Source organism: Oncorhynchus nerka, unplaced genomic scaffold (assembly GCF_034236695.1).
Source record: "Oncorhynchus nerka isolate Pitt River unplaced genomic scaffold, Oner_Uvic_2.0 unplaced_scaffold_1557, whole genome shotgun sequence".
NCBI lineage: Eukaryota > Metazoa > Chordata > Actinopteri > Salmoniformes > Salmonidae > Oncorhynchus > Oncorhynchus nerka.
Genome location: NW_027039758.1, coordinates 53,967 through 75,526, shown reverse-complemented (window position 1 = coordinate 75,526; position 21,560 = coordinate 53,967). Strand labels below are relative to the sequence as shown.

The window sequence follows — 21,560 nt, the reverse complement described above, 5'->3', positions numbered from 1 at the left end:
CGCCGCCCTATGGGACTCCCAATCACGGCCGGTTATGATACAGCCTGGATTTGATCCACGGTCAACCAAGAGTCATCTGTAATTTCTATCAATCGCCCCACTTGTTTTTATAAAATCTATATGTACTGAACATATGATGCTTTAAGCACGCTGTTTGATTAAATAAATAAGACACACTAGTGACTAGAGGGAGGCAGTCGTCAATATACTATCTGACTAGGAGGGAGCCGGTCATCAACACAACCTGACTAGGAAGGAGGGTCATCGACACAACCTGACTAGGAGGGAGCCGGTCATCAACACAACCTGACTAGGAGGGAGCCGGTCATCGACACAACCTGACTAGGAGGGGAGGGAACCGGTCAGACCCGGTCGTCGACACAACCTGACTAGGAGGGAGGGTCGTCGACACAACCTGACTAGGAGGGAGCGGTCATGACTAGGACACAACCTGACTAGGAGGGAGCCGGTCATCGACACAACCTGACTAGGAGGGAGCCTGACCTGACTAGGAGGGAGCCGGTCGACACAACCTGACTAGACCGGTCACACACAACCTGACTAGGAGGGAGCCGGTCGTCGACACAACCTGACTAGGAGGGAGCCGGTCGTCGACACAACCTGACTAGGAGGGAGGGAGCCGACACAACCTGACTAGGAGGGAGCCAACCTGACTAGGAGGGAGCCGGTCGTCGACACAACCTGACTAGGAGGGAGCCGGTCGTCGACACAACCTGACTAGGAGGGAGCCGGTCGTCAACACAACCTGACTAGGAGGGAGCCGGTTTTTTAAAATTTTATTTTTATTTTACTCTGCAAGGCAGTTAAGAACACATTCTTATTTTCAATGATGGCTTAGGAACAGTGGGTTAACTGCCTTGTTCAGGGGCAGGACGAACGATTTGTACCTTGTCAGCTCGGGAACCGATCTTGCAACCTAAGGGTTTAGTATCCTGTTACCCTCTTCCTGTCAAACCAGAAGATGTAAGCATTGCAGAGGAGGATTGTCCAAAGTGGGGTATATATGTGGGGCATGCTGTCCGGTCCTCTGGCAGTCTCTATGGGGGTGCCACAGGGTTCAATTCTCGGGCCGACTCTTTTCTCTGTATATATCAATGATGTTGCTCTTGCTGCGGGCGATTCCTGATCCACCTCTACGCAGACGACACCATTCTATATACTTCCGGCCCGTCCTTGGACACTGCTATCTAACCTCCAAACGAGCTTCAATGCCATACAACACTCCTTCCGTGGCCTCCAACTGCTCTTAAACGCTAGTAAAACCAAATGCATGCTTTTCAACCGTTCGCTGCCTGCACCCGCACGCCTGACTAGCATCATCACCCTGGATGGTTCCGACCTTGAATATGTGGACATCTATAAGTACCTAGGTGTCTGGCTAGACTGTAAACTCTCCTTCCAGACTCATATCAAACATCTCCAATCGAAAATCAAATCTAGAGTCGGCTTTCTATTCCGCAACAAAGCCTCCTTCACTCACGCCGCCAAACTTACCCTAGTAAAACTGACTATCCTACCGATCCTCGACTTCGGCGATGTCATCTACAAAATTGCTTCCAACACTCTACTCAGCAAACTGGATGCAGTTTATCACAGTGCCATCCGTTTTGTCACTAAAGCACCTTATACCACCCACCACTGCGACCTGTATGCTCTAGTCGGCTGGCCCTCGCTACATATTTGTCGCCAGACCCACTGGCTCCAGGTCATCTACAAGTCCATGCTAGGTAAAGCTCCGCCTTATCTCAGTTCACTGGTCACGATGGCAACACCCACCCGTAACACGCGCTCCAGCAGGTGTATCTCACTGATCATCCCTAAAGCCAACACCTCATTTGGCCGCCTTTCGTTGCCTGTGACTGGAACGAATTTCAAAAATCGCTGAAGTTGGAGACTTTTATCTCCATCACCAACGTCAAACATCTGCTATCTGAGCAGCTAACCGATCGCTGCCGCTGTACATAGTCTATCGGTAAATAGCCCACCCATTTTTACCTACCTCATCCCCATACTGTTTTTATTTATTTTATTTTCTGCTCTTTTGCACACCAATATCTCTACCTGTACATGACCATCTGATCATTTATCACTCCAGTGTTAATCTGCAAAAAATTTTCTACTGTATTATTGACTTGTTAATTGTTTACTCCATGTGTAACTCTGTGTTGTCTGTTCACACTGCTATGCTTTATCTTGGCCAGGTCGCAGTTGCAAATGAGAACTTGTTCTCAACTAGCCTACCTGGTTAAATAAAGGTGAAATAAAAAAATAAAATGAGGTGAAGCTTGAGTTAGATATCGACCTAGTGTGACCATCCTGGTCCCTCAAGTCAGTGAGTCAACACAGGAAGGAGCAATGAATGGATAGTTAATTTATTTCCAAAGCTGCAATGATGGGACACACACAGTATGGATGAATGATCAGTAGTGACGGGATATAAATACCACTCCCACAGCAATTCTACATTCATCTGCCCTGTAATATACTAACAAAAAAAACAGTTTAAATGTCTATCAAAGTCATTGTGATCGTATAGTGGATTTAACAATTCCTACTAATTCCTAATTTACTATATTAAATTAATCAATTGTTTCCATGTGTCTCATATTCACTACATCAGAATAAACTCTCAACCATTTTAGTATCAAAAAATTATCAAATCAACCTGAAATATTACTCAATGTCTCCCTCCCCTCTGGTGGCAAAGAAGTATAATACACCTAAACTAACAAAACCGGGCTGATAAACTCGCTGGTGTTCATGAGTTTATAAAACATGTACTTTATACATTTGTTATAAATGACCTGCATTGATGAGACACACAGTGTGGATGAATGATCAGTAGTCGACAGGGTAAAAATAGCACTCCTAAAAGAAGATGCATTTTCCAGTTAGATACCAATTTGAAAGAGGGATCTTTAGCATAAAACCCACATGGAAAACAGAGATTTGGCAAATAACATATAAAGAGAGGCTGACTTGACGCCAAACCAACAACAGTAGTTACTAAAACATAAATTGCTAATGTGTGATTTAAAACGTGGATTTAATGATGTAATGTCAATTTTATACATTTCTATCCCAGGACCACTCAATTTTCAAATTCTCCATAAATCTGCTGTGGATTACCCAGAATCCTATACCTTTATCACACGAGCGGGGCAGCGGTCTAAGGCACTGTTCTTAAATGAATTGCCTCGTTAAATAGAGGATACAAATATTTTAAACATGTTCGTTACACCGTTACACTGGCAAACAAACTCAGTAGCACAGAGAAGATCATCCATATGACGTTGAGAAATACTGCATTGTGTGTAGTTTGGAAGAGTCACAAAATAAGTTAATAAATATGTAATAACGCAAAAACATTGTTTGTACTTATAGGTAACCATATCGTGATTACAATTAGCTTACTATGTCTTTAACCACACTGTATTGTTACACTGGTGAGTAAAAACTCATGCTTCGTACACTTTAACTTGTTATCTGTAGATAAAATCTACATTTTACTCAACTGCGTTACCCACTCCAGTCAGCAGATGCGGTCTGGGAATTTAAGGCGATTCTGCTGGTGTGACGTATAATCTAGTGGACGGAACGCTTCTTTCAACAGCAGCGACAGCTCGTCAGCCACCTCGGTAGCTTGATAGACAAAATAGACGAACCAATAAAGCTCTTTAGACGCTTTCGTGTTTATTAGCCACTGTATTTTAAACTCACTACTGTCGTCTAGTTAGTTATCCGATTTAATTTCATATTTACGGTGTTGTTATTAGTCAGCTAGCGGGCTGGTTAAGTTAGCATTAGCCTAGCTAGCTAACATCTCTGACCATGAGTTCACTAAGCTGCTCTCCTCCTGATAAAGAAGAGGAAGTCTGCTGGATGGAGAAAGAAGCTCTGGTGAAAGAGGAGGAGGAAGTTACAATACAAAAACAAGTAGAGGGTGAGGCTGTTACGGTGAAAGAAGAAGAGAAAGACGTCCCAGTTAAAGAAGAGGAAGATGCGTTCAGAGTGAAAGAGGAGGAGGATGTTACAGTAAAAGAAGAGGAGAAAGAGAAAGAGGAGGATGCGGTTTTTGGAGTGAAAGAGGAGGAGGAGGAGGTGACTGTCACATCCAAAAAGGAGGAGGAAGAAGACGAGGAAACTGGATATCTGTGCCCGGTTTCCCAAAAGCATATTCAGGCGTCCAATGGTTCTAACAATGTACTTAGCCTTAAGATGGTTTTGAGAAACCGGGCCCTGATTAACACTAGTAAGTACTGTCTTAAAAACAGAGGCACAAACTCTGCAGTTGTTGGACTGATGTTTGGTGTTAAATGGGAAATCTGCAATGCTACATCCATTTTTTTACTTTAAAATTATTTATTTATAGTCATTGACTCTTGAAGAATATAACACATGCCTCATGGGCTTAGTTCAACTGTTGTACCCTATCAGGACCCTAATAATACAAAGACTGGCCATCCATGAGGTCAAAATTATAGTTTAATTTCGAGGCTATATAGTATATTCTAGAATTCATCCATGATGTCATAATGATTGTTTAACCAGGTTTCTAGGATATATAGTATATTCTAGAATTCATCCATGATGTCATAATGATAGTTTAACCAGGTTTCTAGGATATATAGTATATTCTAGAATGACCAGTGTAGATTTCCTGTGGAGGTCAAATTGTTAGAGCTGTTGATAAGTCATTGTATAATATTCAACCAGATTATTTTCATGCCATTGCATCAATATAGTCTAACCAGAAGAGAAAAGACTCTAACCGAACCACCTACTCCTGGTGGCCTTTGTAAATTCTGACATTGCCGGTAATAGGCAACACAAGTAGTCGGCAACCTACATTTGGAGTGCAAATTTATCTGACCATTTCTACCAATCTGCGTGCCAGTTATGGTTTTCATATGCACATTTTCGTGGAACAGTTTCATTTAATTTATAATAGTATCTCAAAATCATTGTCTGTGATTAATCTACATTCTATCTAAATTAAAATTATAAGTAACTTTTATTGCCATTGCCAACTATGTAAAAACAAATAGTCTACATAAAGCCAACAAATAAAAGCATTGCAAATAAATATACTATAAATGGCCAGTCTACAATGAACTTGAAACATTGTATAAAATATTCTGGGCACTCAGTTTCCCGTGCCAGTGAGTTCTGGACAGACACAGTTGTCGGCTATTTGTGAAAGGGGCTATGAAGTAATCAGGTATTTTATGACATTTCCACTGGATCAGAGCATTACATTTTTCCCTTTCATGCCGAGTGGTTATCAAAAGGGCGAGAGCTGGAAATATTTTTCAAATACTTTGAGGAACTATTCTCATTTGCAATTGATTTTGATTAGACTTTGTTTACTTGCTGTTTGAGGTGAAGATACATTTGCTTTAAGAAGCTCCACAACTCATTAGTGTTGGTGCGTTAAGACAATCAGAAATACTATCAGACATCCCCAAATGGGCACATTTATAGGCCTACATTTGTGCGCAGGCCAGGTAGACTCGTCCTACTTCTATATGCCTAATTAGGTGTGTGTCCTTACTCAACATTGACAGGAGTGTTTCAAACGAAAGACAATGAATAAATTGACAAAACTGACTCATCTTGCGGGGTCAGTTCTGGGTGGTCTGCCATGGGCCTTTTCATTTAGTATCCGTTTGGGTCAGCATGAGGAAGGATTGTATTTCCCCATGGTATGTTGAGTAAGTAGAGGGAACATTAGTTATAGTCATAACGTTAAGCTTGTCATGTGAGGAACTTAAATACTGGATCTCGCTGTCGGACAGTTTTTTGTATTCAGATCTCTGAAATGCACTCTACCTACGTAACATTTAGTGTCTCCTTATGTTACGCTGGGAAAACAGTTTTCATTGGCACAGATCCTAAATCATTTCAGAGTTTGCAAAATCCAGTGGTTCTAACCGAGAGTCACCTTAACTATATTGACAACACCCAAATCAATACTGTCATTAATGTGGTTCTTCAATAATTACAAATAATTCTTAATACTGTAGCTGTTTAGTTACAGTGACATGTTCAACTATCATCAGCTGATCCAGGAAATCATTTTCTGAATGACAGTCACATGACAAACATCACAACATGCAACAACAACCAAAGTGCTTCTTCATTCATTACTCTGGTAAAGACAGTTATGCCGTGCTCCACTTTGGATCCAACATCCCTAACAAATTGATGTTTATAATGTGTTATTGTCTGCTTGATTTACTGTAGGGTCTCGTTAGTCTGTTTGGACAGAGATACTTAGCTCATAATTTGTGGAGAAGTGTTCCTTGATGGATAGGCTATTGTACAACACACACGTGCTCCAGTATGTCTGTAGTTATTGTGGTTCGGGGAAGTTATGGGTCCTACAGTAGGTCTATGTTATTGTTAGGTGAAGTTATGGGCCAATTTGTTAAACACTTAATGTACAAACCCTCATTGTCAGGCTGATGGCAAAGCTAGCTAAAGAGCATTTTACTGGTTGAAGTGTTTTATAAGTATAAAGCAGTTTATTTGTGACGATAATACAAACATATTAAGCAGGAGATTCAAGCGAGCCTTACAATTATATTCCAAAAGTAATGTGAAATGCACTTATAAGCAACCTGTAAATGGAGGCTATTTTTGCTGTCAGCCTTTGAGAACTCCCCTGGGTTTTCCCCCACGGTGGTGAATTAGTGAATAGACACAGAACTTAATGTGAGTTTCCTTCAGTAGCTCTCCTGATCTTGCACTGTAATCTTCAGAATACATTGTGAAAAAGAAAATGCTGCTCACCATTTTTGCTCCAGGCAGATATACTACATCGGTTTCCTCATTAGCATGGAGGAGCTTCTGCAATCAAATTGTGTGTGCGTCGTCCTCATGCCGCAATTGCCGCAAACACAGAAAGGGGCCTTTTTTGGAGACCAAAGGTCGTCTGCCACACTGCTTAAGTTGTGACTGTCTTAAGACAATTGTAAAATAATTTAACAGACGTCAACAGTGGAGTTCTGGTGTTGTGGTCCTTTAACCATCTGTCTGACCTTGTTGTTCACACAGGAGAGATGTGACTATGGTGGATCCTCTGGGGAGCCTCAACAACATCATGAGGGAGAGAAAAGTCTCTCCAGATCAGAACTCCTCAAGAAACACCATCAGAGAACCACAAGGAAGAAATCTCACTTCTGCTCTAACTGTGGGAAAGGTTGCAAATCTTCATCAGAACTTATAATACGCCAGCGAGTACACACAGGAGAGAAATCTCACTGCTGCTCTGACTATGGTAAAATATTCAACTCTTCAGTAAAACTTAAAATACATCAAAGATTACACAAAAGAGACAAACCATATGGCTGTGCTCAATGTGGGAAGAGTTTTTCTTCATCTAGCTATCTAATTGTACACAAGAGAACACACACAGGAGAGAAACCTTATAGCTGTGATCAATGTGGGAAGAGTTTTACTTCATCTGGCCAGCTGACTTTACACCAGAGAATACACACAGGAGAGAAATCTTATAGCTGTGAACAATGTGGGAAGAGTTTTACTAGATCTGACCATCTGACTTTACACCAGAGAATACACACAGGAGAGAAATCTTATAGCTGTGATCAATGTGGGAAGAGTTTTACTAGATCTGACCATCTGACTTTACACCAGAGAATACACACAGGAGAGAAGTCTTATAGCTGTGAACAATGTGGGAAGAGTTTTACTAGATCTGACCATCTGACTATACACCAGAGAATACACACAGGAGAGAAATCTTATAGCTGTGATCAATGTGGGAAGCGTTTTACTAGATCTGACCATCTGACTATACACCAGAGAATACACACAGGAGAGAAACCGTTTAGCTGTGATCAATGTGGGAAGAGTTTTACCACATCTAGCTATCTGACTATACACCAGCGGACACACACAGGAGAGAAACCTTATAGCTGTAATCAATGTGGGAAGAAGTACTCTGATAAAAGATCTCTGATTAAACATCAGAAAATACATGAAGGAGTTGTTTCATGATATCAATGAAATAATGTCACAATATAGAATGTTTTAACATTGTAGTAGGAGTATTCTGTACATTGCTGGATTATTTTAATGATGTCACAATGTAGAACCCTAAATGTTTCTCCCCTGTTCTATTAATTTCAACATTAAATGGATATTATCCTCAGGGGGAAAAATCTAGGCTCTGAATTGAAAGAGTACTATTTATGTGATTTAACAAAAAGTGACCCACGTGAATCAAAGTGAAACACTTCAAAATGTAGCTAGCTGTTTTCTACAAATTGTCCTCTAACCAGGGATGTACACATTACTCCCAGATTCCGTGTGGTTTTTGCTGCGTTAGTTTTAACAGGACGTGCAACCTCATCTCCCTCCTTTCGCACAATTGATTTCAACATGATATCGATGAGTGATGACAAATAAGTGTTGTATTCCTTTGTTTATCGACCCCTACATTTAAATGCATCACTCCAACATGTAGCTGACTGTCTTCTGCAGGTTGACCTCTAACCAGTGAGGTGAAATATATCTCCCATTTCCATTTGTTTTTTTAGTTGTGTTCGTTTCAACAGCACGTACAACCTGATTTCCCCCCTAATCGATATCATTGATTTATTGCTACTTGTCAAAACAACAGTGTTTCTGGTGCTTGTGCAGTTTATTTCAGGTGCTTGTTTAAGAAAAATTCAAGTAATATGATTATTGTGGCAGATGTTTGTGTATATAGCACATTTTATGTTTAGGCTTTTAATATATCACAAACTGTTTCTGCATATTGGTTATTGAAAATGGAATGTCTAAGTTTAAGGTAATGACTAAAGGATTCCACCCTGAAACGTATAACTGTGTAAAGAATTAGAATTAATAGTCTGTAATTCTCTAATGTGTGTGCGTAGGACAAGTTAAGACTTTACTATTTAGCAATTCAAGTGAGACATTCAAAGGAAAAGAGGAAGTGTTAACAGACAGCTTGTGACAGACAACTTGTGACCACTGTAAAACTGATAACAGGAAGGAGGTCTCCCCACCCAGGGAGGGGAGAAACCGTTAGGCTTGCAGTAGACTATGTAACATGTTTCAGGATATGATAAGCAATGTATGTGTTGGAGAAGACTTGTAACCAGCATTGACAGTGTTTGAGAAGAGTAGAGGTATTTATATGACCAAATGTGAGGTATAAAAGGCTGTGTGCTTGTATGAGCTCTCTGAATAAAGAACTTACCCTTTGCAGAAATTCTGGGACTTTGTCCAATTCATCTATGAAGGGGCCTTACAACCCCCAGCAGTCTGACTGGGGAATTGGTCAAAGTAGATTGTGAGTTTTGAGTTCATATCATTGGAACTAGACATTCTTGTGACAGTTATTGATTTGGAAACTTGGAGAAAAAAAATAATAATTGGAAAGACATTGAAAAGAAGGCTATGCCCAACGTCCAATATGCGTTCGGTTGTAGTTGAATGTGAAAGTTGAAAATGTTGTTTTGGGTTGTTTTTTTCAACGACTTTAAAACAACTTAATTTCAAGGTACTTGCAGCCTATACACATGGTCGCAGTATAATACATTGGTCTATAATGAATTTTATTAACAATCCTACATCACTCCAGCATTTCTTGACAACACTCAAGTGCTAATTGTCTTTATTCCACTACTGAAGAAGCATGACTCAAATCACCTCATATTTCAAACATTCAGCCTGACAAAAGATACATGTTTTATTATTCCATGCCTCACCATTATGTTACTTATTACATATCAACAAAGGGGTGTACATTTGGTTTTCATATTTATAATTAATGTAACATTTAGTATTCAAAATTATTTATGCAACCAATTGACATTTTTTGGGTACAATTATATTGACATTGTTGCCCTGCTTTTATAATATCAGGGATCATTCTCAGATGTGCCAACCCAAATGTACTAGAGCATGATATTGGAGACTGGGCCCCGATCCTACAACATGCCTATTGAGTGAACCCTGAGAAGAGAGAGAGAAGCTCTGCAGTGAGGTAGAAAGTTATTACGGATATTACAGGAGTTTCTCTCTTGAACTCAGTGCGTGGTAAGTCCGTGGTAAGGACAACTTGGTTGCTGATTGTTTCAAGGGTGGGCAGTCAAAAATATTTGTGTTTTGCGTTTAGCCAGTGCTTTTCCATGGATCACAATTTATTTTGACACGTTTTTCTGTATTGGAGATGAGTTTTGTTTGGACTCGTTCTAAGGGGTCAAGAGTTCTAGAAGGGAGTGAGTTTTAGGAAGACGAGAGTTCTAGAAGCTAGTGGGTTTTAGAAGACGAGAGTTCTAGAAGCTAGTGAGTTTTAGGAAGATGAGAGTTCTAGAAGCTAGTGGGTTTTAGGAAGATGAGAGTTCTAGAAGCTAGTGAGTTTTAGGAAGATGAGAGTTCTAGAAGCTAGTGGGTTTTAGGAAGACGAGAGTTCTAGAAGCTAGTGTGTTTTTAGGAAGACGGGAGTTCTAGAAGCTTGTGGGGGAAAATATATGTATTTTTCTTGTTTTTAATTGTTGACAGCCAGTCTACACCATGTTTATATTGTAGAAGGTGAAGCATTGTAGTTGATTATTATGTGAAATGGCAGTTGTTTTCTTTTGGTGGTAAGCAAACTTGTCCAACAAAATTATAGGACATAAACTCAGCAAAAAAAGAAACATCCTCTCACCATCAACTGCATTTATTTTCAGCAAACTTAACATGTGTAAATATTTGTATGAACATAAGATTCAACAACTGATACAAACTGAACAAGATCCTCAGACATGTGACTAACAGAAATTGAATAATATGTCCATGAACAAAGAGGGGGTCAAAATCAAAAGTAACAGTCAGTATCTGGTGTGGCCACCAGCAGCATTAAGTACTGCAGTGCATCTCCTCCTCATGGATTGCACCAAATTTGCCAGTTCTTGCTGTGAGATGTTACCCCACTCTTCCACCAAGGCACCTGCAAGTTCCCAGACATTTCTGGGGGGAATGGCCCTAGCCCTCACCCTCCAATCGAAACAGGTCCCAGGCGTGCTCAATGGGATTGAGATCCGGGCCCTTCGCTGGCCATGGCAGAACACTGACATTCCTGTCTTGCAGGAAATCATGCACAGAACGAGCAGTATGGCTGGTGGAATTGTCATGTCAGGATGACTGGCAGAGATGCAAGGAAAAAGCCATATCTCAGACTGGCCAGTAAAGAGAAAAGTTTAAGATGGGCAAAATAACAGACACTGGACAGAGGCACTCTGCCTAGAAGGCCAGCATCCCGGAGTCTCCTCTTCACTGTTGACGTTGAGACTGGTGTTTTGCGGGTACTATTTCATGAACGCTGCCAGTTGAGGACTTGTCTGTTTCTCAAAAAAAGTTAACGGGTCTGAATACTCTCCAAAATATATGACCAAGCTGGAAGTGGAAACGCCAGCCCAGCCACAATCCTAGAGGTTCACTGATGATCAACCTCCTCCTTCACATCTGACTCCTGATGATCAAACTCCTGCTTCACATCTGACTCCTGATGATCAACCTCCTCCTTCACATCTGACTCCAGTGATCAATCCAGAGAGTCTTCTTTCTTGGGGGGAATCCCGATGGACGACATCATCTAATAGGCCGTCATCACCACCACCACCCACAAGTTAATTGTCATTCAGGTTATCAATGGGAAGAGCATCAGCAAAATGTCCTGTCTGGTAACTTGTCTCATTTAATGGATTTACATTGGCAGGTGCACAGGGAGAATCCCCATGAATTAAAACGCAGTTGATCTTAAACTGCGAAACACTTTTGGAAGTATTTATCATTTATCAAATGGTGCAGTTTGAGGCCATGTGGCGGAGAGTGATGCAGGAGCTGGAGATGGGGGTGTGTCAGTGGCGACCTGTCATTCAGGGCAGAGCCCCAGATTTTTTTGCCCCAAGAAATCAAATATATATAAACATGTGGGGGGGCTTGCCTGTTTGCATGTTATTTTGGCATTAATAAGTGTTGCACATCAGTTGCAAACAATGTCAAAATATATATATATATATATCATTGAGTTAATACATTTGCATCCACACATGGTATATTTTTGTTTTCTTGAGTAAGGTAGCTCCAAAGTGCAGGTGTTTCAGCTTAGCTCAGTGCTTTCTGTGGTGTTGGTGCGAGCCAGCAAAAAATAGGAGCATTGCGCTGTAATTGGCTCAGTGTTCTGTCACTCATGGGGACACTACGTCGTGGTGAAGTTTATGCCTTAGTAAAGGTAGACATCCAAAATGTCAGCCCTTTGCATCCTGCCATAGAGTTAATATTACAAGTGGCCTTCCAAGAAGGCTCAAGGTCATTGGCCACAGATAAAATTACGTCAGATCACGTTATATGTACGGTAGCTTTGATTGGACTGATCATGCCAACATCTTACTGTTGTGTTGTGTCTTGCAGGCATGCATCTAAAACAATATTGAGGAGACCCCACCAAGATTGACATGCTAAAATCGGGTCTGGGCAGGTGTGATGTAGTTCATGGAGATGGAGGTGTGTTCTAGTGGGTTTGGGCAGGTGTGATATAGTTAATGGAGATGGAGGTGTGTTCTAGTGGGTCTGGGAAGATGTGATGTAGTTAATGGAGATGGAGGTGTGTTCTAGTGGGTCTGGGCAGGTGTGATGTAGTTAATGGAGATGGAGGTGTGTTCTAGTGGGTCTGGGCAGGTGTGATGTAGTTAATGGAGATGGAGGTGGGTTCTAGTGGGTCTGGGCAGGTGTGATGTAGTTAACCTGTTGCTTCTACTCGGGACGCTTGCGTCCCAACTAGAGCTCTGGAAATGCAAATGCACTACGCTAAATGCTAATAGTATTAGTTAAAACTCAAAAGTTCATTAAAATACACATGCAGGGTATCGAATTAAAGCTACACTCGTTGTGAATCCAGGCAACAAGTCAGATTTTTAAAATGCTTTTCGGCGAAAGCATGAGAAGCTATTATCTGATAGCATGTAACACCCAAAAAGACCCACAGGGGACGTAAACAAAATAATTAGCATTTCAGCGTTACACAAATCGCACAATAAAATAGAAAACATTCATTACCTTTCACCATCTTCTTTGTTGGCACTCCTAGATGTCCCATAAACACGATTTGGGTCTTTATTTCGATTAAATCGGTCCATATAAAGCCTAGATATCGTTATATGTAGACTGTGTGATAAACTAAAAAAACATCGTTTCAAAATGTAACGTCATTTTTTAAAATTCAAAAAGTCGACGATAAACTTTCACAAAACACTTCGAAATACGTTTGTAATGCAACTTTAGGTATTAGTAAACGTTAATAAGCGATAAAATTCATCAGGAGGCGATGTAAAGATCATTAGCTGTCCGTCTGGAAAAATGTCCGGCTAGAAACTCAACGAAAATATCCGGTCCTAGACCATAGGAGATACGGTGCCCTGCATGTGTTTGACCAAGAAAAAACTCGAAGGGAAATGACAAGACTCTAGACACCGTGTGGAAGCTGTAGGTACTGCAACCTCAGTCAATTAATTGTGGTTCACCTTTATCAATGGGTTCAAGTAGCGCATGGATATATTTTCCCATTTTCAGTGATCAGTTTTTCCTGTGCTTTTCGATGTAAATGCCGTTCTGGTAAAGCCACAGCAGTGATTTAACCAGTTTTATAAACGTCTGAGTGTTTTCTATCCACACAGACTAAGCAAATGCATATACTATATTCCTGGCATGAGTAGCAGGGTGCTGAAATGTTGCGCGATTTTTAACAGAATGTTCAAAAAAGTAGAGGGTCGACTTAAGAGGTTAATGGAGATGGGGCTGTGTTCTAGTGGGTCTGGGCAGGTGTGATGTAGTTAATGGAGATGGGGGTGTGTTCTAGTGGGTCTGGGCAGGTGTGATGTAGTTAATGGAGATGGAGGTGTGTTCTAGTGGGTCTGGGCAGGTGTGATGTAGTTAATGGAGATGGAGGTGTGTTCTAGGGGGTCTGGGCAGGTGTGATGTAGTTCATGGAGATGGAGGTGTGTTCTAGTGGGTCTGGGCAGGTGTGATGTAGTTAATGGAGATGGAGGTGTGTTCTAGTGGGTTCTAGGCAGGCAGGTGTGATGTAGTTAATGGAGATGGAGGTGTGTTCTAGTGGGTCTGGGCAGGTGTGATGTAGTTAATGGAGATGGAGGTGTGTTCTAGTGGGTCTGGGCAGGTGTGATGTAGTTAATGGAGATGGAGGTGTGTTCTAGTGGGTCTGGGGTCAGGTGTGATGTAGTTAATGGAGATGGAGGTGTGTTCTAGTGGGTCTGGGCAGGTGTGATGTAGTTAATGGAGATGGAGGTGTGTTCTAGTGGGTCTGGGCAGGTGTGATGTAGTTAATGGAGATGGAGGTGTGTTCTAGTGGGTCTGGGCAGGTGTGATGTAGTTAATGGAGATGGAGGTGTGTTCTAGTGGGTCTGGGCAGGTGTGATGTAGTTAATGGAGATGGAGGTGTTCTAGTGGGTCTGGGCTAGTGGGGAGATCTGGGCTGGGCAGGTGTGATGTAGTTAATGGAGATGGAGGTGTGTTCTAGTGGGTCTGGGCAGGTGTGATGTAGTTAATGGAGATGGAGGTGTGTTCTAGTGGGTCTGGGCAGGTGTGGGTGTGTTCTAGTGGGTCTGGGCAGGTGTGATGTAGTTAATGGAGATGGAGGTGTGTTCTAGTGGGTCTGGGCAGGTGTGATGTAGTTAATGGAGATGGAGGTGTGTTCTAGTGGGTCTGGGCAGGTGTGATGTAGTTAATGGAGATGGAGGTGTGTTCTAGTGGGTCTGGGCAGGTGTGATGTAGTTAATGGAGATGGAGGTGTGTTCTAGTGGGTCTGGGCAGGTGTGATGTAGTTAATGGAGATGGAGGTGTGTTCTAGTGGGTCTGGGCAGGTGTGATGTAGTTAATGGAGATGGAGGTGTGTTCTAGTGGGTCTGGGCAGGTGTGATGTGTTAATGGAGATGGAGTTGTGTTCTAGTTCTAGGTCTGGGCAGGTGTGATGTAGTTAATGGAGATGGGGCAGGTGTGTAGTTAATGGAGATCTAGTGTGTTCTAGTGGGTCTGGGCAGGTGTGATGTAGTTAATGGAGATTCTAGTGGGTCTGGGCAGGTGTGATGTAGTTGGAGATGGAGATGGAGGTGTGTTTAATGGAGATGGAGGTGTGTTCTAGTGGGTCTGGGCAGGTGTGATGTAGTTAATGGAGATGGAGGTGTGTTCTAGTGGGTCTGGGCAGGTGTGATGTAGTTAGTGGAGATGGAGGTGTGTTCTAGTGGGTCTGGGCAGGTGTGATGTAGTTAATGGAGACGGAGGTGTGTTCTAGGGGGTCTGGGCAAGTGTGATGTAGTTAATGGAGATGGAGGTGTGTTCTAGTGGGTCTGGGCAGGTGTGATGTAGTTAATGGGGAAGGAGGTGTGTTCTAGTGGGTCTGGGCAGGTGTGATGTAGTTAATGGAGATGGAGATGGAGGTGTGTTCTAGTGGGTCTGGGCAGGTGTGATGTAGTTAATGGAGATGGAGGTGTGTTCTAGTGGGTCTGGGCAGGTGTGATGTAGTTAATGGAGATGGAGGTGTTCTAGTTCTAGTGGGTCTGGGATAGGAGGTGTGTTCTAGTGGGTCTGGGCAGTGATGTAGTTAATGGGGAAGGAGGTGTGTTCTAGTGGGTCTGGGCAGGTGTGATGTAGTTAATGGGGAGATGGAGGTGTTTCTTGGGGACGCTTGCGTCCCAACTAGAGCTCTGGAAATGCAAATGCGCTACGCTAAATGCTAATAGTATTAGTTAAAACTCAAAAGTTCATTAAAATACACATGCAGGGTATCAAATTAAAGCTACACTCGTTGTGAATCCAGGCAACAAGTCCGATTTTTAAAATGCTTTTCGGCGACAGCATGAGAAGCTATTATCTGATAGCATGCACCAATACACTACAACAGAAAAGCACAGCAGGGGACGTAAACAAAATAATTAGCATTTCGGCGTTACACAAACCGCACAATAAAATAGAAAACAGTCATTACCTTTCACCATCTTCTTTGTTGGCACTCCTAGATGTCCCATAAACACTATTGGGTCTTTATTTCGATTAAATCGGGCCATATAAAGCCAAGATATCGTTATATGTAGACTGTGTGATAAATGAAAAAAACATTGTTTCAAAACGTAACGTCATTTTTTAAAATTCAAAAAGTCGACGATAAAGTTTCACAAAACACTTCGAAATACGTTTGTAATGCAACTTTAGGTATTAGTAAACGTTAATAAGCGATAAAATTCATCAGGAGGCGATGTAAAGATCATTAGCTGTCCGTCTGGAAAAATGTCCGGCTAGAAACTCAACGAAAATATCCGGTCCTAGACCATAGGAGATACGGTGCCCTGCATGTGTTTGACCAAGAAAAAACTCGAAGGGAAATGACAAGACTCTAGACACCGTGTGGAAGCTGTAGGTACTGCAACCTCAGTCAATTAATTGTGGTTCACCTTTATCAATGGGTTCAAGTAGCGCATGGATATATTTTCCCATTTTCAGTGATCAGTTTTTCCTGTGCTTTTCGATGTAAATGCCGTTCTGGTAAAGCCACAGCAGTGATTTAACCAGTTTTATAAACGTCTGAGTGTTTTCTATCCACACAGACTAAGCAAATGCATATACTATATTCCTGGCATGAGTAGCAGGGTGCTGAAATGTTGCGCGATTTTTAACAGAATGTTCAAAAAAGTAGAGGGTCGACTTAAGAGGTTAATGGAGATGGGGCTGTGTTCTAGTGGGTCTGGGCAGGTGTGATGTAGTTAATGGAGATGGAGGTGTGTTCTAGTGGGTCTGGGCAGGTGTGATGTAGTTAATGGAGATGGAGGTGTGTTCTAGTGGGTCTGGGCAGGTGTGATGTAGTTAATGGAGATGGAGGTGTGTTCTAGGTGGGTCTGGAGATGGAGGTGTGTTCAGGTCTGTGATGTAGTTAATGGAGATGGAGGTGTGTTCTAGTGGGTCTGGGCAGGTGTGATGTGGAGTTAATGGAGATGGAGGAGATGGAGGTGTTCTAGTGGGTCTGGGCAGGTGTGATGTAGTTAATGGAGATGGAGGTGTGTTCTAGTGGGTCTGGGCAGGTGTGATGTAGTTAATGGAGATGGAGGTGTGTTCTAGTGGGTCTGGGCAGGTGTGATGTAGTTAATGGAGATGGAGGTGTGTTCTAGTGGGTCTGGAGATGGAGGTGTGTTCAGGGGTCTGGGCAGGTGATGTAGTTAATGGAGATGGAGGTGTGTTCTAGTGGGTCTGGGCAGGTGTGATGTAGTTAATGGAGATGGAGGTGTGTTCTAGTGGGTCTGGGCAGGTGGTGTGATGGAGATGGAGTTAGTGGGTCTGGGCATGGAGATGGGAGATGGAGGTGTGTTCTAGTGGGTCTGGGCAGGTGTGATGTAGTTAATGGAGATGGAGGTGTGTTCTAGTGGGTCTGGGCAGGTGTGATGTAGTTATGTATGGAGATGGAGGTGTGTTCTAGTGGGTCTGGGCAGTGTGTGATGTAGTTAATGGAGATTAATGGAGATGGAGGTGTTCTAGTGGGTCTGGGCAGGTGTGATGTAGTTAATGGAGATGGAGGTGTGTTCTAGTGGGTCTGGGCAGGTGTGATGTAGTTAATGGAGATGGAGGTGTGTTCTAGTGGGTCTGGGCAGGTGTGATGTAGTTAATGGAGATGGAGGTGTGTTCTAGTGGGTCTGGGCAGGTGTGATGTAGTTAATGGAGATGGAGGTGTGTTCTAGTGGGTCTGGGCAGGTGTGATGTGTGGATATGGATGTGTTCTAGTTCTGGGCATGGTTAATGGGGAAGGAGGTGTGTTCTAGTGGGTCTGGGCAGGTGTGATGTAGTTAACCGGTTGCCTCTACTTGGGACGCTTGCGTCCCAACTAGAGCTCTGGAAATGCAAATGCGCTACGCTAAATGCTAATAGTATTAGTTAAAACTCAAAAGTTCATTAAAATACACATGCAGGGTATCAAATTAAAGCTACACTCGTTGTGAATCCAGGCAACAAGTCCGATTTTTAAAATGCTTTTCGGCGACAGCATGAGAAGCTATTATCTGATAGCATGCACCAATACACTACAACAGAAAAGCACAGCAGGGGACGTAAACAAAATAATTAGCATTTCGGCGTTACACAAACCGCACAATAAAATAGAAAACAGTCATTACCTTTCACCATCTTCTTTGTTGGCACTCCTAGATGTCCCATAAACACTATTGGGTCTTTATTTCGATTAAATCGGGCCATATAAAGCCAAGATATCGTTATATGTAGACTGTGTGATAAATGAAAAAAACATCGTTTCAAAACGTAACGTCATTTTTTAAAATTCAAAAAGTCGACGATAAAGTTTCACAAAACACTTCGAAATACGTTGTAATGCAACTTTAGGTATTAGTAAACGTTAATAAGCGATAAAATTCATCAGGAGGCGATGTAAAGATCATTAGCTGTCCGTCTGGAAAAATGTCCGGCTAGAAACTCAACGAAAATATCCGGTCCTAGACCATAGGAGATACGGTGCCCTGCATGTGTTTGACCAAGAAAAAACTCGAAGGGAAATGACAAGACTCTAGACACCGTGTGGAAGCTGTAGGTACTGCAACCTCAGTCAATTAATTGTGGTTCACCTTTATCAATGGGTTCAAGTAGCGCATGGATATATTTTCCCATTTTCAGTGATCAGTTTTTCCTGTGCTTTTCGATGTAAATGCCGTTCTGGTAAAGCCACAGCAGTGATTTAACCAGTTTTATAAACGTCTGAGTGTTTTCTATCCACACAGACTAAGCAAATGCATATACTATATTCCTGGCATGAGTAGCAGGGCGCTGAAATGTTGCGCGATTTTTAACAGAATGTTCAAAAAGTAGAGGTCGACTGTAAGAGGTTAATGGAGATGGGGCTGTGTTCTACTTAAGAGGTTAATGGAGATGGGGCTGTGTTCTAGTGGGTCTGGGCAGGTGTGATGTAGTTAATGGAGATGGAGGTGTGTTCTAGTGGGTCTGGGCAGGTGTGATGTAGTTAATGGAGATGGAGGTGTGTTCTAGTGGGTCTGGGCAGGTGTGATGTAGTTAAGATGGAGATGGAGGTGTTCTAGTGGGTCTGGGCAGGTGTGATGTAGTTAATGGAGATGGAGGTGTGTTCTAGTGGGTCTGGGCAGGTGTGATGTAGTTAATGGAGATGGAGGTGTGTTCTAGTGGGTCTGGGCAGGTGTGATGTAGTTAATGGAGATGGAGGTGTGTGGGTCTGGGCAGGTGTGATGTAGTGGAGATGGAGGTGTGTTCAGGTGGGCAGGTGTGATGTAGTTAATGGAGATGGAGGTGTGTTCTAGTGGGTCTGGGCAGGTGTGATGTAGTTAATGGAGATGGAGGTGTGTTCTAGTGGGCAGGTGTGATGTAGTTAATGGAGATGGAGGTGTGTTCTAGGGTCTGGGCAGGTGTGATGTAGTTAATGGAGATGGAGGTGTGTTCTAGTGGGTCTGGGCAGGTGTGATGTAGTTAATGGAGATGGATGTAGTTAATGGAGATGGAGGTGTGTTCTAGTGGGTCTGGGCAGGTGTGATGTAGTTAATGGAGATGGAGGTGTGTTCTAGTGGGTCTGGGCAGGTGTGATGTAGTTAATGGAGATGGAGGTGTGTTCTAGTGGGTCTGGCAGGTGTGAGGTGGAGATGATGTCTGGGCAGTTAATGGAGATGGAGGTGTGTTCTAGTGGGTCTGGGCAGGTGTGATGTAGTTAATGGAGATGGAGGTGTGTTCTAGTGGGTCTGGGCAGGTGTGATGTAGTTAATGGAGATGGAGATGTGTTCTAGTGGGTCTGGGCAGGTGTGATGATGGAGATGGAGGTGTGTTCTAGTGGGTCTGGGCAGGTGTGATGTAGTTAATGGAGATGGAGGTGTGTTCTAGGGGGCAGGTGTGATGTAGTTAATGGAGATGGAGGTGTGTTCTAGTGGGTCTGGGCAGGTGTGATGTAGTTAATGGAGATGGAGGTGTGTTCTAGTGGTGTGATGTAGTTAGGAGATGGGTCTGGGGGTCTGGGCAGGTGTGATGTAGTTAATGGAGATGGAGGTGTGTGGGTCTGGGCAGGTGTGATGTAGTTAATGGAGATGGAGGTGTGTTCTAGTGGGTCTGGGCAGGTGTGATGTAGTTAATGGAGATGGAGGTGTGTTCTAGTGGGTCTGGGCAGGTGTGATGTGTTAATGGAGATGGAGGTGTGTTCTAGTCTGGGCAGGTGTGATGTAGTTAATGGAGATGGAGGTGTGTTCTAGTGGGTCTGGGCAGGTGTGATGTAGTTAATGGGGAAGGAGGTGTGTTCTAGTGGGTCTGGGCAGGTGTGATGTAGTTAATGGAGATGGAGGTGTGTTCTAGTGGGTCTGGGCAGGTGTGATGTAGTTAATGGATATGGAGGTGTGTTCTAGTGGGTCTGGGCAAGTGTGATGTAGTTAATGGGGAAGGAGGTGTGTTCTAGTGGGTCTGGGCAGGTGTGATGTAGTTAACCGGTTGCCTCTACTTGGGACGCTTGCGTCCCAACTAGAGCTCTGGAAATGCAAATGCGCTACGCTAAATGCTAATAGTATTAGTTAAAACTCAAAAGTTCATTAAAATACACATGCAGGGTATCAAATTAAAGCTACACTCGTTGTGAATCCAGGCAACAAGTCCGATTTTTAAAATGCTTTTCGGCGACAGCATGAGAAGCTATTATCTGATAGCATGCACCAATACACTACAACAGAAAAGCACAGCAGGGGACGTAAACAAAATAATTAGCATTTCGGCGTTACACAAACCGCACAATAAAATAGAAAACAGTCATTACCTTTCACCATCTTCTTTGTTGGCACTCCTAGATGTCCCATAAACACTATTGGGTCTTTATTTCGATTAAATCGGGCCATATAAAGCCAAGATATCGTTATATGTAGACTGTGTGATAAACGAAAAAAACATTGTTTCAAAACGTAACGTCATTTTTTAAAATTCAAAAAGTCGACGATAAACTTTCACAAAACACTTCGAAATACGTTTGTAATGCAACTTTAGGTATTAGTAAACGTTAATAAGCGATAAAATTCATCAGGAGGCGATGTAAAGATCATTAGCTGTCCGTCTGGAAAAATGTCCGGCTAGAAACTCAACGAAAATATCCGGTCCTAGACCATAGGAGATACGGTGCCCTGCATGTGTTTGACCAAGAAAAAACTCAAAGGGAAATGACAAGACTCTAGACACCGTGGGAAGCTGTAGGTACTGCAACCTCAGTCAATTAATTGTGGTTCACCTTTATCAATGGGTTCAAGTAGCGCATGGATATATTTTCCCATTTTCAGTGATCAGTTTTTCCTGTGCTTTTCGATGTAAATGCCGTTCTGGTAAAGCCACAGCAGTGATTTAACCAGTTTTATAAACGTCTGAGTGTTTTCTATCCACACAGACTAAGCAAATGCATATACTATATTCCTGGCATGAGTAGCAGGGCGCTGAAATGTTGCGCGATTTTTAACAGAATGTTCAAAAAAGTA

The 21,560-nt window shown here is 42.5% G+C and overlaps 1 protein-coding gene across 1 annotated transcript; it reads left to right on the top strand.

Annotated features, from left to right (window-relative positions):
• The first annotated feature begins 3,579 nt into the window (after positions 1-3,579).
• LOC135568486 (cilia- and flagella-associated protein 251-like) lies at positions 3,580-9,265 on the top strand. Its single transcript, XM_065015272.1, has 2 exons — positions 3,580-4,273; positions 7,081-9,265. The coding sequence occupies exons 1-2, from the start codon at positions 3,853-3,855 to the stop codon at positions 7,089-7,091; spliced, it is 432 nt and encodes a 143-aa protein (XP_064871344.1). The 5' UTR covers positions 3,580-3,852; the 3' UTR covers positions 7,092-9,265.
• Positions 9,266-21,560: the final 12,295 nt, after the last annotated feature.